Source organism: Chenopodium album, chromosome 19 (assembly GCF_948465745.1).
Source record: "Chenopodium album chromosome 19, dcCheAlbu1.1, whole genome shotgun sequence".
Classification (NCBI taxonomy): domain Eukaryota; kingdom Viridiplantae; phylum Streptophyta; class Magnoliopsida; order Caryophyllales; family Amaranthaceae; genus Chenopodium; species Chenopodium album.
The window spans coordinates 39,400,114-39,416,380 of NC_137852.1; the positions used below are offsets into that span (position 1 = coordinate 39,400,114).

General features: G+C 31.5%; 3 protein-coding genes across 3 annotated transcripts; 2 read left to right on the forward strand and 1 right to left on the reverse strand.

Moving 5' to 3' along the window:
• Window positions 1-2,079, forward strand: LOC145594346 (acetylajmalan esterase-like). The gene is made up of 5 exons (XM_081650673.1): window positions 1-259; window positions 790-1,005; window positions 1,270-1,415; window positions 1,504-1,777; window positions 1,865-2,079. The coding sequence occupies exons 1-5, from the start codon at window positions 1-3 to the stop codon at window positions 2,077-2,079; spliced, it is 1,110 nt and encodes a 369-aa protein (XP_081506799.1).
• Window positions 2,080-6,090: 4,011 nt separating this feature from the next.
• On the forward strand, window positions 6,091-8,232 carry LOC145595851 (acetylajmalan esterase-like). Its single transcript, XM_081652285.1, has 5 exons — window positions 6,091-6,349; window positions 6,898-7,113; window positions 7,413-7,558; window positions 7,647-7,920; window positions 8,012-8,232. The coding sequence occupies exons 1-5, from the start codon at window positions 6,091-6,093 to the stop codon at window positions 8,230-8,232; spliced, it is 1,116 nt and encodes a 371-aa protein (XP_081508411.1).
• A 687-nt stretch (window positions 8,233-8,919) lies between these two features.
• On the reverse strand, window positions 8,920-13,748 carry LOC145594347 (DNA-directed RNA polymerases IV and V subunit 5B-like). The gene is made up of 5 exons (XM_081650675.1): window positions 13,453-13,748; window positions 10,968-11,144; window positions 10,050-10,163; window positions 9,129-9,241; window positions 8,920-8,995 (listed from the first exon to the last, which is right to left on the reverse strand). The coding sequence occupies exons 1-5, from the start codon at window positions 13,696-13,698 to the stop codon at window positions 8,920-8,922; spliced, it is 726 nt and encodes a 241-aa protein (XP_081506801.1). The 5' UTR covers window positions 13,699-13,748.
• Window positions 13,749-16,267: the final 2,519 nt, after the last annotated feature.

Genomic DNA, 16,267 nt, shown 5'->3' on the forward strand with positions numbered 1-16,267 from the left:
ATGGCTTCCATGAAATTAGTACTCTTTGTTGTTCTTGCTCTTTGTTCTTCCCTTCCTCGCCTCAATGCACTCCCTCAACAAATACCGAAAGTAGATGCGATCTATCAGTTTGGTGATTCGATATCTGATACCGGTAACCTAGTACGTGAATCTCCCATTGGAGAACATACAACCTTTGCAAGACTTCCTTATGGACAAACTTTCTTCCATAAGCCAACCGGTCGTTGCTCCAATGGTCTTCTTATGATCGATTTTATTGGTATGTATCACTTGCTTTGTTAGACTTTCTAATTAACCATCTTTATGTTGAATTGTTAATTTTATGAAATTTATATATATCCGCTTATTTTTATTCTCCATTATTTCAAAATATTTGCAACGATTTTTGCACTATTTGTTTTATATTTTGTATTCTTTGATCATAGGTTAAACTAATAACGTACATAAAGAATTGTTGTTGAATTAGTTTTATTTTGTATGATGTATACTTTTAAAGTATCATCAGTTTTGTATGATTTAAACCACTAATTTAAAACCGGTGCTAAAAAAACTATTACAATTATACATAATTAAGTACTCTGTAGTATGGACTTTTTTTTTTTTTTTTGTGCAACGTTGTATGGACTAGTATAACTTGTCAAATAATTTATGTAACCCTAGTACCTTTATTTATTTATTTATTTAATAATTTAGTCAAATAATTTATGTAACCCTAGTATAAGTCAGTACTACGTATAATATATGTATGTAACCCTAGTAACTAATTTTGTTGTGTTGTATAACTTGCAGCCAAATACTTCAAGTTACCTTTTCTTGATGCGTATCTTAATGAAGCTGGCAACTTCGCTCATGGTGTGAACTTTGCTGTCGCGGGTTCAACGGCTCTAGACTCTTCAACCTTAGCTGCTAAAAATATTACATCGCCGGTCACCCAAAGTTCATTATCCGTTCAACTTGGTTGGTTTAGGTCTCACCTTCAATCACTCTGCCCTAACGACCCAAAAGGTACTTATACTTCCCATCTTATTCTTTAATAATTGAATTATTGTACTAATATAAAGTAGATGATGATATATATCACGTCAAATATTATCGGACTTGTATTAATGTAAATTCTCATCAAACTATTAAATAAATTTTAGTGATGAAAATTTTGTATTAGTTTTGAAATATGACTACCATAATATTTTAATGATTATGAAGGATAGTAACGATCAAGATTATTAGATTATAGTTAATTATTATTCTTATTCATATATATGTATGCAGATTGTAAGGCTAAACTTGCGAATGCCTTGTTCATCATTGAAACTGGAGGGAACGACTTTAATTACGCCTTTTTTGGAAGAAAAACAATGGAAGAAGTGCAACAAATGGTAGATCAAGTAATTCAAGCCATTATTAATTCTGTGAAGGTTTGTTTTTCTAACGTATTATTAATTGCAGTTTTTAGATTGTTCATAAAATAATTATGGATTACTAATTACACACATAATAATGCAGGATGTTATTAATCTTGGTGCCACTAAAGTTGTAGTTCCCGGCAACTTTGCAATTGGTTGTATGCCTATTTATCTCAGCACTTTTAAGGCGAATGACTCGAACATGTATGATGAACTCCATTGTCTAAAGGGTTTGAACGGATTCGCAACGTATCAAAATGATCGATTACAAGAAGCTCTTAAGGAGCTTCAAGGACAGTATCCAAACGTTGCTATCGTGTATGCTGATTATTTCAACGCATTGAAGGGACTCATTCAAAATGCTGCTTCACATGGTTAGTTTTTATCAATTTTTAATACAAAGTATTTGATTATATTCTTTTGTTTGGAGTAAGTACTAATACATGTATCGATATATGCAGGGTTTGAAAAGAATGATGTACAAAAGACATGCTGTGGAATTGGTGACAACGAGTATAACTTTAACCTTACTCGAATGTGTGGAAACAATGGAGTACCAGTTTGTCGCGATCCCTCTAAACTAGTGAGCTGGGATGGAGTTCACATGACTCAACACGCCTACAGAGTCATGGCCAAAGACCTATTCAAGCAAATTGTTCAAGGCATCTCCACTTAAGTATAATTCTTTTCTAGAGAAGAGAGAAAAAGATTTATGTTTAATTCTCAATCTTTATTAAAGTGTATTATTTACTACTAAGATACGTGTTGAACCTATAAATTACTCCGTAATTTGTATGTATTGTTTCATTGTTGATACATACCTTTGATAAACTCCTTTTCGGTATTTAAGTATTTTTCTTATAGTAATATTAATACAGATTACTCTTTCCATGTTTTTTATTTACAAAATGTATTATGCGAATATATTACACAGTTTTCCTAATCATTAAAATAAAATAATGAAAAAAGGTTTTACTATCTCTTTGATAAATTGTTCATGTTGTTGGATATAATCTAGAATTCTAAAAAGAAATTTCAATATTTTTTTGAATGGAAAATTATACTTAATGTTCAAATTTGTATGCCAGCAAACATTATAGTCAAACATTATAGTCCTTTGACTTGGTTTTCAGGCATTGACTTGCACGTGAGAAGCACGTATTCCGGTGACTTCCCCCTTTTCCCAATTTACCCTCCATTTCTCCAATTTAACTTCCTCTCTCCTCCCTCTTCTCCAACAAAGTCCCAATTATTCACCATTGATGAAGAAATCTCCATTTTTAAGCATGAACTGTTGCAATTAACCTAATTTCGAGTAGGGTAAGTTGTTATAATTACTGAATTTCTTGTAAATTATGTTGGGTTTTTTCGTATTTTCATAATTTAGGGTTTGTAATTGAAAATTAGGGTTAGTTCTTCGTTTTTTCCCACAAATGATGAAATTAGGAGTAATTTCGAGAGGCCAATTAATGAACACCAATGTGGTCTTTAATTCTTTTTTTTTTTTTTTTTTATTTGTATGTGCTTTCTCTATTTGGCTTCAATGAAAGAAGGGGATGAAGAGGTGAAGTGGGGTTTTTGGGTGGATGGGTCTGAATGAAAAGGGGTGGATTTTTCATGGGAGCAAATTAAATTTATTGGGTGAAATGGTGTTGGTGAGAGTAGTAGTGAATTAGTGGTGGTGGTGAGGTGGCGGCGGTGAGGTGGTGACGGTGAGGGAAAAGAGAAAAAAAAATTAAAGGAAGAAGATCACGTGACCCACACGTGCAAAGTCAACGCCGGAAAACTGAGTCAAACACTGGAAATCGGTAAAGGTGTTACTTCGCAAAAAAAAAAAAAAAAAAAAAAAAAAAGTGGTTTTAGGTGTGCTTTTACAAGAAATTTTTTATAAGGAGTTTTTTCACAAAAAAGGTGTTATAAAAGGTTGTTTTTTTACAATTTTTCCTAAAAAATATAATACCCTTATTCTCAACAAGTTTATGGTAACAATGTTAATAGTTGTCATTAGTTTCGTAAGGACTAAGGAGTACATTTTTTATGGGATTATGGAATTTGCATGTTTTATCACGAACTCTTCAACAAGGAGAATGGACAACAAATATGGTAAAGTGGGTGTAAAATTATTTCAATAATGATCAAGAGTGAGCCTAGTCGCCTAGTATGTCTCGTATCAATAAAAATCACCTACTCCTAGTACTAGTAGTAATTTTATTGACAAGGTTCGTTATTCTCTTTACAAGAAAATTACATTCCTAAGGTATTGTTTTCTGATTTTTCTGAACAAAATTGTATTTGAGTTAATGTTCTAATAAATTATTAAATTTTATTAATTTAAGACATATAATAGGAACTAGGAATTATATAACATATATGCTTGTCCGAATATTGGTTTTTTGAACACAATTGTATTTTAGGTTATGTTCATTCATATAACTTATTGATGAGAATCATTATTCGGAAGTACTTGAACTAATTTCTATATATTTTAACTTTAAGTGAAATCTACCATGCAACAAATCTAAGAAGGATGCATCAAATACTGTGTTAGTTGTTTATGTACTATCACTAGCACCAAATTCACATGTTTCATTCTTGCATCTTGCAGCTAAACGATCAAAATTTTGTTGGGATTTAGACTAAGGGCATGTTCACATTTACTGAACTGAGCTAAACTGAACTGATAAGATCAAGAGCGGAACTGAACTGAACTAAACTGAAATGAATATTTTATGAGAGAAGGAAATTAGGAGCTGAACTGAACTGAACTTAACTTAACTGATTGGAGCTGAACTGAACTAAATTAAGTAAATGTAAACAGGCCCTAAGCTTATTAACTAAATTACTAGTACTTCATACTTTCGTAGTTAAACTTCCTAATTTCAGGCCTCCAATTTGGATTTAAGTACTTGGACCGGACTTGATAGAAAAACCAGAGTAAATGTTATTTTATGGACTGGAGACTGGACCTAAAGTAATTGATCCATTCTATTTTTAAGTTGGTTTGTATAATTTAAATTTTTTCAAGTTATGTGCATATTCTTACATGCATCCTCATACATGCATGTAAGATAGATGCAACAAGATGAAACGCACATCCTGCATGAAACGCAGCGCAACTCTAACGTTCTTCCCTCGTTATTTTGTTTCTTTTATTAAAAAAAAGTTTTTGGTTTCCTTCTTTCCAATTCTCTCTCTTCTCTTTTCTTTCCTAATTCTCATCAAAATTTTCGATAAAAATTTCATTATGATTTTATTTTCCTTTGTTTTTTCTCCTTCCTTCTTTAATTTCTCTCTCCTGAGGGTTTTTTTCTTTCTCTCTCTCTCTTTGGTTTCAATTTTTTCAATTGAATTTATCATGTGGTGAATTTGTGCTTAATTTTGATTGATTAAGTTTATCTGATTTTTTAAATTCATATGAATTGAATTTTTTTAGCTTCGATCAATTTCATATGTGTATGAATTTCATCTGATTTTCTGCATTTTTTTTTATCAATGAACATAATCATGCAAAATATGAACATATGCATAGGTTCCCCTAAATGTGAACATTAGCTTTTCAGAAAGTGAACATACGCATAAAAAATATGAACATATGAATTTCAGAAAGTGAACATAACAATTCAAAATATGAACGTAAGCATTGGTTTCCTTAAAGTGAATATAAGCATTTAAAAGGTGAACATATGCATAAAAAATACGAGCATAAACATTTAAGAAAGACAACATAAGTATAAACAGATTTAATTAAAATAATTCATGAACAACACATATTTACATTATGAATATTTGAAATTATCTATGAACATACTTCGTATAAAATATTATTATGAATAAAATGCATTTAATTATGAACATAAAAATGATAGAAATGATAATAATATGATTATGAAACATATGCATTATAAGTATTAAATAATGTTCATTTTTTTTACGTGTTTATTTTTTATTATTAAATGTTATTTATTTTTCATGTTCATATTTTTTTTTTACTAAATGTTCATTTTGTAGAGTGTAGCGTTGATTTTGGCGAATCGCAGATATGTTGTCTAGGTTATTGAATCGAGCCGCATGTTTTGGGTCTTCCTTTGTTCCAGCTATAATATGCATAAGTATGCACCTAAGACCTATTGCAAATTTGGGTTTATTAAATTAAATGTAGTAAAACTAGAATTATTAGAACCAATTTTGTAACATTAAACATTCTCTATTAGATGACCAATTTAGCAAAATTTGAAAGAAGCTAGTGTAATACGATAATTTAGGAAACATTAATCCTAATATCATGCGAATTATATACAAAAGCAAATTAGCAATAGTTTTTCTTATGATGCAAGTCAACTTTACTAGCAAGACCTTATAATCCTAATTAGTACAATATATAAATTAATTTAGGAAACATTAATCCTAATATCCTACGAATATATACAATAGTTAATTATTAGCAATAGTTTTTCTTCTGATGCAAGTTAATTAGTACAACCTTAATCCTAATTAGTTACTCCAGATAATCTAAGATTCAGTACAACACGTTAATTTAGGAAATTTTATTCCTAGTAGAACTTAATCTTCTTAGAAAGTTAAGCCGACTAGATCATTAAGCCTATAAATTCATATTCACTTCCCCTCTCAATTTCATTTACAACACAACCAAAAAAAAAAAAAAAAAGTGCGTAGTAATAAGAAAATTATGGCTTCCCTAAAGCTAGTATTCTTTGTTGTTCTTGCTCTTTGTTCTTCCCTTCCTCGCCTCAATGCACTCCCTCAACAAATACCGAAAGTAGATGCAATCTATCAGTTTGGTGATTCGATATCAGATACCGGTAACCTAGTACGTGAATCCCCCATTGGAGAACATACAACCTTTGCAAGACTTCCTTATGGACAAACTTTCTTCCATAAGCCAACCGGTCGTTGTTCCAATGGTCTTCTTATGATCGATTTTATTGGTATGTGTCACTTTGCTAGACTTCCTAATCATCTTTATGTTAAATATACAATCTTTTAATGTTTTAACTTTTATATATATCCACTTATATTTTTCTCCATTATTTCAAAAAAATTGCAACGATTTTGCATTAGTTGTTTTATATTTTGTATTCTTTGATCATAAGTTAAACTAATAACGTATATAAAGAATTGTCGTTGAATTAGTTTTATTTTGTATGAAGTATATTTTTAAAATATCATCAGTTTTTTATGATTTAAACCACTAATTAAAAACCGGTGCTAAAAAACTATTACAATGATACATAATTAAGTACTCCGTAGTATGGATTTATTTTTTTTTTCTTTTTCTTTTTTTTTTTTTTTTGGTGCAACGTAGTATGGACTAGTATAACTAGTCAACTAATTTAATTATGTAACCCTAGTACTTTCTTTCTTTTCTTTTCTTTTTTTTTTTTTTTTTTTTTTTTTTTTTTTTTTTTTTTGTAAGTCAGTATAATATATGTATGTAACCCTAGTAACTAATTTTGTTGTGTTGTATAACTTGCAGCCAAATACTTCAAGTTACCTTTTCTTGATGCGTATCTTAATGAAGCTGGCAACTTCGCTCATGGTGTGAACTTTGCTGTCGCGGGTTCAACGGCTCTAGACTCTTCAACCTTAGCTGCTAAAAATATTACATCGCCGGTCACCCAAAGTTCATTATCCGTTCAACTTGGTTGGTTTAGGTCTCACCTTCAATCACTCTGCCCCAACGACCCAAAAGGTACTTATACTTCCCATCTTACTCTATACTAATTAAATTATTGTACTAATACAAAATAGATGATATTTTACATCAAAAAAAAAAAAAAAAGATGATATATATCACGCAAAATATTATTGGACTTGTTTAAATATAAATTCTCATGAAACTATCAAATAAATTTTAGTATTATATACTAATGAAAATTTATATTAGTCGTTTGAAATATGACTACCATTATGTTTTAATGATTATGAAGGATTTGATTAACGATCAAGATTATAGTTACTTATTATTCTTATTCATATATGTGTATGCAGATTGTAAGACTAAACTTGCAAACGCATTGTTTATCATTGAAACCGGAGGGAACGACTTTAACTACGCTTTTTTTGGAAGAAAAACAATGGAAGAAGTGCAACAAATGGTGGATCAAGTAATTCAAGCCATTATTAATTCTGTGAAGGTTTGTTTTTCTATCGTATTATTAATTACAGTTTTTAGATTGTTCATAAAATAATTATGGATTACTAATTACATACATAATAATGCAGGATGTTATTAATCTTGGTGCCACTAAAGTTGTAGTTCCTGGCAACTTTGCAATTGGTTGTATGCCAATTTATCTAAGCACTTTCAAGGTGAATGACTCGAATATGTATGATGAACTCCATTGTTTAAAGGGTTTGAACGAATTCGCAACGTTTCAAAATGATCGATTACAAGAAGTTCTAAAGGAGCTTCAAGGACAGTATCCAAATGTTGCAATTGTCTATGCTGATTACTTCAACGCATTGAAGGGACTCATTCAAAATGCTGCTTCACATGGTTAGTTTTTATCAATTCTTAATACGAAGTATTTGATTATATTCTTTTGTTTAGAGTAAGTACTGATACATGTACTTATCAATGTATGCAGGATTTGAAAAGAATGATGTACAAAAGACATGTTGTGGAATTGGTGACAACGAGTATAACTTTAACCTTACTCGAATGTGTGGAAACAATGGAGTACCAGTTTGTCGTGATCCCTCTAAACTAGTGAGCTGGGATGGAGTTCACATGACTCAACACGCCTACAGAGTCATGGCCAAAGACCTATTCAAGGAAATTGTTCAAGGCATCTCCACTCGAGTTTAATTTCTGTCATTAAAGTGTGTTATTTACTACTGAGATACATGTTGAAGTTATATCTTTTATCATTTTATGTAGTTTTGGATACATTTTACTTTGATATTTAAGTATTTTTTTGATACATTTAAGCTATATCTACTTCTTTTTCGTTATTTAAGTATTTTTCTTATTCAAATATCTGTTAGTTAAAAACCTGCTTGAATATTATAATAACAATAACAATAACAATAATAAATCACCTCTTTTCTCAATAAAATTTATGATAACAAAGTTAATAATTGTAATTAGTTTTGTAAATAGTACATTTTTATATGGGATTATGGAATATGTTTTATCACAAACTCTTAAACAAGGAGAATGGACAACAAATATGGTAAAGTGGGTGTAAAACTACAACAATAATGAAACAATGATCAAGAGTGAGACCTGTATTCAATAAAGGTCCTATTATTTTTATTGACAAGGAGCAAAATTGTTTTTAGGTTATGTTCTGATATATAATTGAATTATATTTTAAAAAGACATATAATAGGAAGTATGTATGCATGTCCTTAAAAGCAGCTACAAGTGTTAGCATTATAATACAAATTGATATGGTAAATGAATATAAGCTATAATGTGAATTGAGAATTAATATTCGGAAGTAATTGAACCTTCTATTATAAGTGAAATCGACAAAAGCAACAAATCCAATCAGAACGCATCAAATCCTCTGTTGTTTATGTACTTCATATCACCAGCACCAAATTTACATGTTTCATGCATGCATCTTGCAGCAAAACAATCAAAAATTTGTGGCATAAGATGAGAATTTTCATGTCATAATATTATAAAGAAGTCTGATTTTAACTGTTTTAGTGAATTTTGATCGAATTTGTAGCTCCAGTCATCACAGAACACACCGATAAGTAACCAGGGAACTTGGTAGTCCAGCAGTGTAGCTAACTTTCATGACTTCCCCCTTCTCATGTCCATGGTAGCGTGCAATCGCATCATTCTCCTGCATGCGTGGCAACTGAAAATAAACATGTAACCATGTTATATAACTTGAGTTATAGAATCCAAGAATTATGGGGCATGCTTATTGTTTCACTAGTCACAATCAACAATAAAATTATTATGGTGCGTAAACAATGTCCTGCATATGTGAGCCTGAGAAACACAAAATTCTCAAAGGACAAAATCATAGATTGTGCTCAAGAAAATCACAATATAATAGTTATAAAATGATACTACTAAACGCTGGCTTTTTCATGCTTCTGAAGATGATAGCAGTAAATAAATTTTCTCAAGGTAATCATATCATTCAAATTCCATAGTAACTGTCCAGTCACAATATCTACAGCCATTAAATGGACCAATAAGGATCAAAGCTTTATGATTAGTGAGTCAAGTTCTAAAAAGTTTGTTTGCTGTAGATATGCATGAATTCAGGTGTAACACATGCTTGCAAGTGACAAGAAAAAATTAGAATCGGGAAGCCTCTAATTTATGCAACCTACAGCAGAAGAGAGACACATCTAATGCAATCTATAGATAGATCTGCTCCTTTAGGCCATACTGACTGCATTATGACTATGAATGTACTTTGTATAACGAATGTGAACTTAATAATGAGTATAGGGAAAACATCGCATGCACCAAAAACCAGCATTAGTAACGAAAATATACAGCCAAAGAATAGACATGTGGATTAGTTCAGTAAAGGCCCAAACAACCTAACTTTATACCTTCTAGCTCGTGTGTATAGACAGGAATTGCAAGTTCAAGTGCACCAGGATGGGAGTGCAATGCATCTTGCAAGGGGGGAAATAACGAATTACCTGGTGTTTATTCACCTGATACTTCTGTAGTAGACGTTCCTTCTCCTGAGTAGTCAGCTTTTCATGCTTTGGTGTTAGGACATGCTTTGTGATGTTGACCAACAAGTCACTGATCTACAAGGAAAAGAAGATAGAGGTTTAAACTTTGAAATAAGTTGAATTGAGGATGATAACCAAAGAAAGACAGTAGCGCAATGTCACATCTTGACACAAGCACCTCAATTAGGCCATTCGATGAGCTACTACAATGAAGCTGGCACCAAGCATACATCAAACCATCAAGGTAACAGCAAAATTGACGGTTCAACTGACTATATAGTTTATTTATGATCTAACCCTGTTAAAGAAAACCTAAAATGCAATACTAAATAAAAACACAAGTGGATATTTAAAAGGAAAATGCATGCCACTTAGAGCAGGGATCAGCCTATATTTGATCAAAGTTCTTCCAAACTCTGAAACAGCAGCTTATACATAATTGAATAACAAGATAAGCACAGAAGATAAGCTATCATGATAAGAATCCAAAAGAAAATCCATTCATGCCGACAATAGAAGTACTATATCAATTGCTTTTGAAGAAACAGTGTAGTACAAAATTTCTTCAACCAAGCATGTAAACCTAGTGATGTTGTTGGAAACAAAGATATAAAGTCTGGCACAGACATTCGAAAGAACAACCCCCCCCCCCCCCCCAACACCCAAAACAAAAAAAAAAACCTTCAGAGGGAAAAAAATCCCTCACAGAGTCACAGCACAGATAAGAGATATACCCAAAGAAGATAAGGTGGATTTTCCAGGAAAATTAGAGCATTCAACAGCCACAGATGTATTTAACAGAACATGTAGGAGAGATTAAAGGGGCAAAATTGCATAAGAAGTTTGAAACAAAGGCTTGAAATTGCCTATAGATATGACCTGAAAAATCTCTGTTTTGACTGGGTATTCATCCACAACTTTTCGAGCATGGTGATTCATTTTGCTTTGCAGGACTAAAATAATCCGGTGCAAGCTCTCTTTGTTGATGACTTGGCTGAAAATTGTAAGGATGTTGCCTTTTTTAATTTCCTCGGTTCCACAAAAGATGACCAAAATCTGCAGGACAAGAAATTAGTGGTACTGTATTAGATATAATGAGACTAAAAAAAACAGCTCAAAAATAAAGAAAATAATTTATTGCCATTCTCAAGTGCCTGAACTTAAAATTTTTATGTCAACCATATGTCCATAACAACTTGCCTTAGAGTTCCTATCTGTAAATATGCTAACCTCTCTTCCACCAAAAGAATCTTAAGAATGCTCAAGAATAGTTTCACATGGATGCTATAAAACTAGATGACAGAACAATAGGCTTACTCAGTTTCAGGCATCCTTGTTATTTCAGGAATCAGAATCCATTACATAGGGAATGAACAAGCAAATAACATAAAAGCAGGGTCTTTTTATTCATGGGGGGCTGACAATATACAAGTAAACATTGCTGACCATGACTGACCAGAAAAAATGCTCAAGAAAGTACTACTTGTCCATATAATGCTACAGCAAAAGTTGACGACAAATGGTTCTGATTGCTAACTACGTCTCAAATAAGCCAAGTCATTAATAATACAATGAGTACAAAGTCTTTATAGGTATACCAAACAAATTTAGTTTAAACACAGTATACCAACTCTCGTGCTACCCTAATGATTCGGAGCAAAACGGGGTGGAGTGATGGACAACATATGCCCTTTCCAATAGCAGTGTAAAATTACCCTAGGACATAGCACAGGCTAGCAAAGATAGTTTCTTAAGATATTCAGATACAAGTCATACAACCACTCTCCAGACCAGTGCCCCCTAGTATATAACCTCAAAGACCAAAACTAAATGTAATTTATGTTTTTTCTTTTTTTATCAACAAAATGGGAAATATATGCCTCTACAGGTTGAAATAGCACACAATGACCACATGACATTTATAGTATGAGACACATGTTTAAGGGTCTTTGGGCCTCAAACTCTCAATACAACACAGAATGGCTGCACAATGTGGTATTAAGCCGATGCCAACACATTATTTGCACACTTCCACCTAATGTAAATTTTCAAAAACACTCTTCTTTGTCATGGATGTCTCATTTCAGGATTTTGCAAGCAACTCATTGATTGTTGCATGCTTGAAAATGTAAATTCTCAACAAATCAATCAATCCAAGCCTTAATCCCATAAGTAGGGTCGGCTACATAAACCAAATTTTATTTTTCCATATAATCATCGACAAAGATCCTCCTCCTCCAAATGCATAACATAAAACCATAGAGTAGTAAACAAATCAGCCAAGACATGTCAACAAAAAACATGATTTCAAAGGATAAATTTAAGGGGTGTTTGGTTGGGGGAAATGAAGTAATGGAAAGGGAATTAAAACCACTCTATCCCCTGCTGATTGTTTGGGTGAGCTATTTAAAATCTATTTATCTTTTTTTACTCCATGTTCCCATAACTCATTTTTCGCTAGTATAGTACAACTTATTTAATCAAATAGTTGCTAATTTCAAAATTAAGCACACCAAATATTTTCATTTGCTTTTATCTGACTTTGTAAGATAAGAAGTTAAGGAACTTTCATACTTGGAAATTAAGTGTTAACACGAATTTACAACATCTCATATGACACATTCTTTTCTTATGGATTAAGGCGCAATTAGAATCAAAGTTTAGTCAAGAGATCAGAGTTGGACGGAACGTAGAAATTAGATCGGATTAGATAAGATGAATCGAACATAGCCTTTGTCATTCACTACACCGCTGTTGTAACTAAGATAAACCTTTACCACCCCATCTTTGCAACCTCGCCACCCTCACAACCACTGACTCGGCCACACCCCATTCCAAATAATCAACCATAACATACTCAAAAATCAAAAGCAAAAGAATGACCCCTAACATGATGGTATAACAATCTACGCATTTTTCTCGTGCATTATCAAACCGAAAAATAAATAGTAATAAAAATATAATGATAATCCTAGTTGAAAACACAGCCAACATCATCTAATTCAAAACCAAAAATCAGCAACTTTAGGGTTCCAAACGTAGCATACTCAATATTCACAACCCTAAACCATATTTTCATTCAACCATAAATAAAAACCAAAAATCAAAAAACTGGTAAACAAGGAAGTAATTCTCGCAATTTTGTATTATTTTTTTACAGAATAATTAAAAAAAAAAAATAAAGCACCCACAATCCCCATACAATGTGGTACCCCAAAAATCACATTTTTTTTTTTGCATACTTTACTAATCCCAATGCACTAAATCAAACATATAATCAAAATCAACCAATACCAACATAATTTCAACCCCATAAAAATGGTGGGATTATTACAAAAACAGAGTATAACAATGATTAGGGTACCTTAGAAGACGAGTCAACTCGGAGAGGAACACAAATGCGAAGGGAAAGAGGGTCAGGTTTCTGGCCAAACTCGGCACGAAACTCGGGAAGAGAGCGAGTTAACTCGGAGTTAGGAACAGCATAACCCCTGTCATTGAGAAGTTCGAAGAGGGTTTTACGTGCCAGATAATACCTGTGACTTTCGACGCTTCCAGTTTCTACAAAGTGGGTTAAGCAGTTGCTGAATTCGCCATTGTTATCAGCCATTTTTGGTGGTTTTTCAGTGTAAATTTGCTGCTGTTTTTGGTGTGGGATGAAAAAAGGGGGAAAAGAGGAGGTTTATAAGGTATGGAAGAAGAAGAAGGGACGTACGCTAGTAGTGTAGTTGTAGGACTGTGGGAGCTGTATTTAGCACGCTAAGGTTGTGGGGTGGGCCCTAGGTACCTCATTCATTATACAGTATTATGATTGGATGACAACTAGCTTGGTTAGTTGAAATGGTTTTTAAGCGTTTATATAGCTAAATACTTTTCCGTATTTTATTGATTATTTTAGTTTTTGGACAAGGAGTTTTTTTATTTACTCCGTAGTTTTTGGACACGGACACGAAGTTTTAAGAGTAAATAGTACGGAGTAAACAATATTATTTTATATTATGAGGAGACCATTATTGGGAAGGAAAATAATAAAATCTTCTTAAAAGTTTTCTAAAAAGAAATGAAGCAAGTCTGGAATAATAAAATTAGGTTGCAAAAGGAAAGTGGATGAAGTAATAAATACTCATGGAGTAAATGCATTATATATGATCGTTGTATTAAAAGTCGGTTGGTTTATATAAAATTGTACTCCCTCTGTTTTTTTTTTTTTATATGCATCAGTTTGACCGGCACATTTGCCGAAACGCTATTTTGAGTGACTAGAGGTGATCATTTGCGTGCTTGGGCAGGTTGCGGGCCGGGCTTATGCTTATTTTTTTGTCCAACGGATTTCATGTAACAAGTCCGAACCCTTTTATGCGGGCTTGATACTTTTTCCATGCCCGCTTACTAAACGGACCGGGCTAGCTAGCTCGCGGGCTAACGGGCCTTAATTTTTTGTTTTATTTTATAACACTAATTAATCTATTTATTATTTACATGTGCTAAAATTATTTTGGTAGAGTTGTCTTAAATTATTTTATCCACAAATAATGATAGTAGAAATTAAAAACACACAAAGTATGTCATTATATAAAATTAAAATAAATAATTGTAACTAATAAAAGCTTATAGTTCATTATAGTCTCTTTGTACTAATTATTTTATTTTCTTAAATACACAAAATATTATTTTTATTATTAAATATCACACTAACTAAATAAAATTATTAAATTATTATTATTATTATTATTATTATTATTATTATAAACGGGCCGGACGGGCTAGCCCACGACACATATTTTCTTGTCCATACCCGCCCGTTTATATTAACGGGTCGGGCCTAGCCCGCCCAAAAAACCAATTTTTAAAAAAAGGTTGTCCAAGCCCGCCTTTTTGTGGGCCGGGTTGGGCGGGCTTAGCGGGTCGTCCCGTCCATGAACAGCTCTAATTTTGACCAAAAATATCTTCAATTGTGTATTAGTAAAATTGTAACAAAATTATATTATGAAACTAGACATTATGACGAATCTAATGATATATAACATAATAACATTTATTCATTTTTTAGAGGTGAAAAAATTAAGTCAACCATGGTATATGAATAGTGCAATTGTCAAAGTGATTTTTTAAAAAAAAAAATAACGGAGGGGGTATATTTATCATTTAGGAAGTTTATCAAGCTTTAGGCAAATTAGGTTTCCTTGTATTAACATATATATATATATATATATATATATATATATATATATATATATATATATATATACATATATATATATATATATATGTATATATATATATATATATATATGTATATATATATATATATATATATATGTATATATATATATATATATGTATATATATATATATATATGTATATATATATATATATGTATATATATATATATATGTATATATATATATATATATATATATATATATATATACATATATATATATATATATTATCGTGAATATAATAATCCCTTCGTCTTAATACAAAGCCTCTTTCGATCATTTATTACTCACATAATAAAGAGAAAGAGACATTGTATTAAGGGGCGGAGAGAGTACAATTTTAAGTTGTTTTTTCCAATCTCTCTTGAGTGTAACATGGTATCAAAGTCACTCTAATTTTTAAAGGTTTTTTTCCCTCTTGAATTTAACGCGTTTTAGGATAAAGGCATCACACTAATTACAATAATTTTTTAATATACTCCGTATTTCATTACAAAACACTACCTCCGTTTCATATTAGTCGCCATAGTTTGAATTTTTAACTCCCTCAATTTTTTTAAGTGGAATGTTTCTTTTGTGCACATATACCAATGCAAAATTCTGACCAATAATATCTTTAAATCAACAAGTGAAACCATAAAAATTGACTATCGATAATCCATTCATTGAGAAGATTCCAGCACATACCTACAAGACTTATATTTTTTCTATGTATAAATCACTAACATTAGTCAAAGTTTAACGTGAATTATGTGAATAGTTTCAAAAGTTAAAATATTTCACTTACATAAAAAAACGAAGGGAAAGTTAAATTATATTCTTTTTACTAATAACTCATAAAAATTAACAAACGTATCTATTTCTGAATTTATTTCATGTACATTTTCATTATATTAACTTTTAGGAAAAATTGTCCGGAATAATCCGACCTTTGGCTCATCCGCCCAAAATAATCC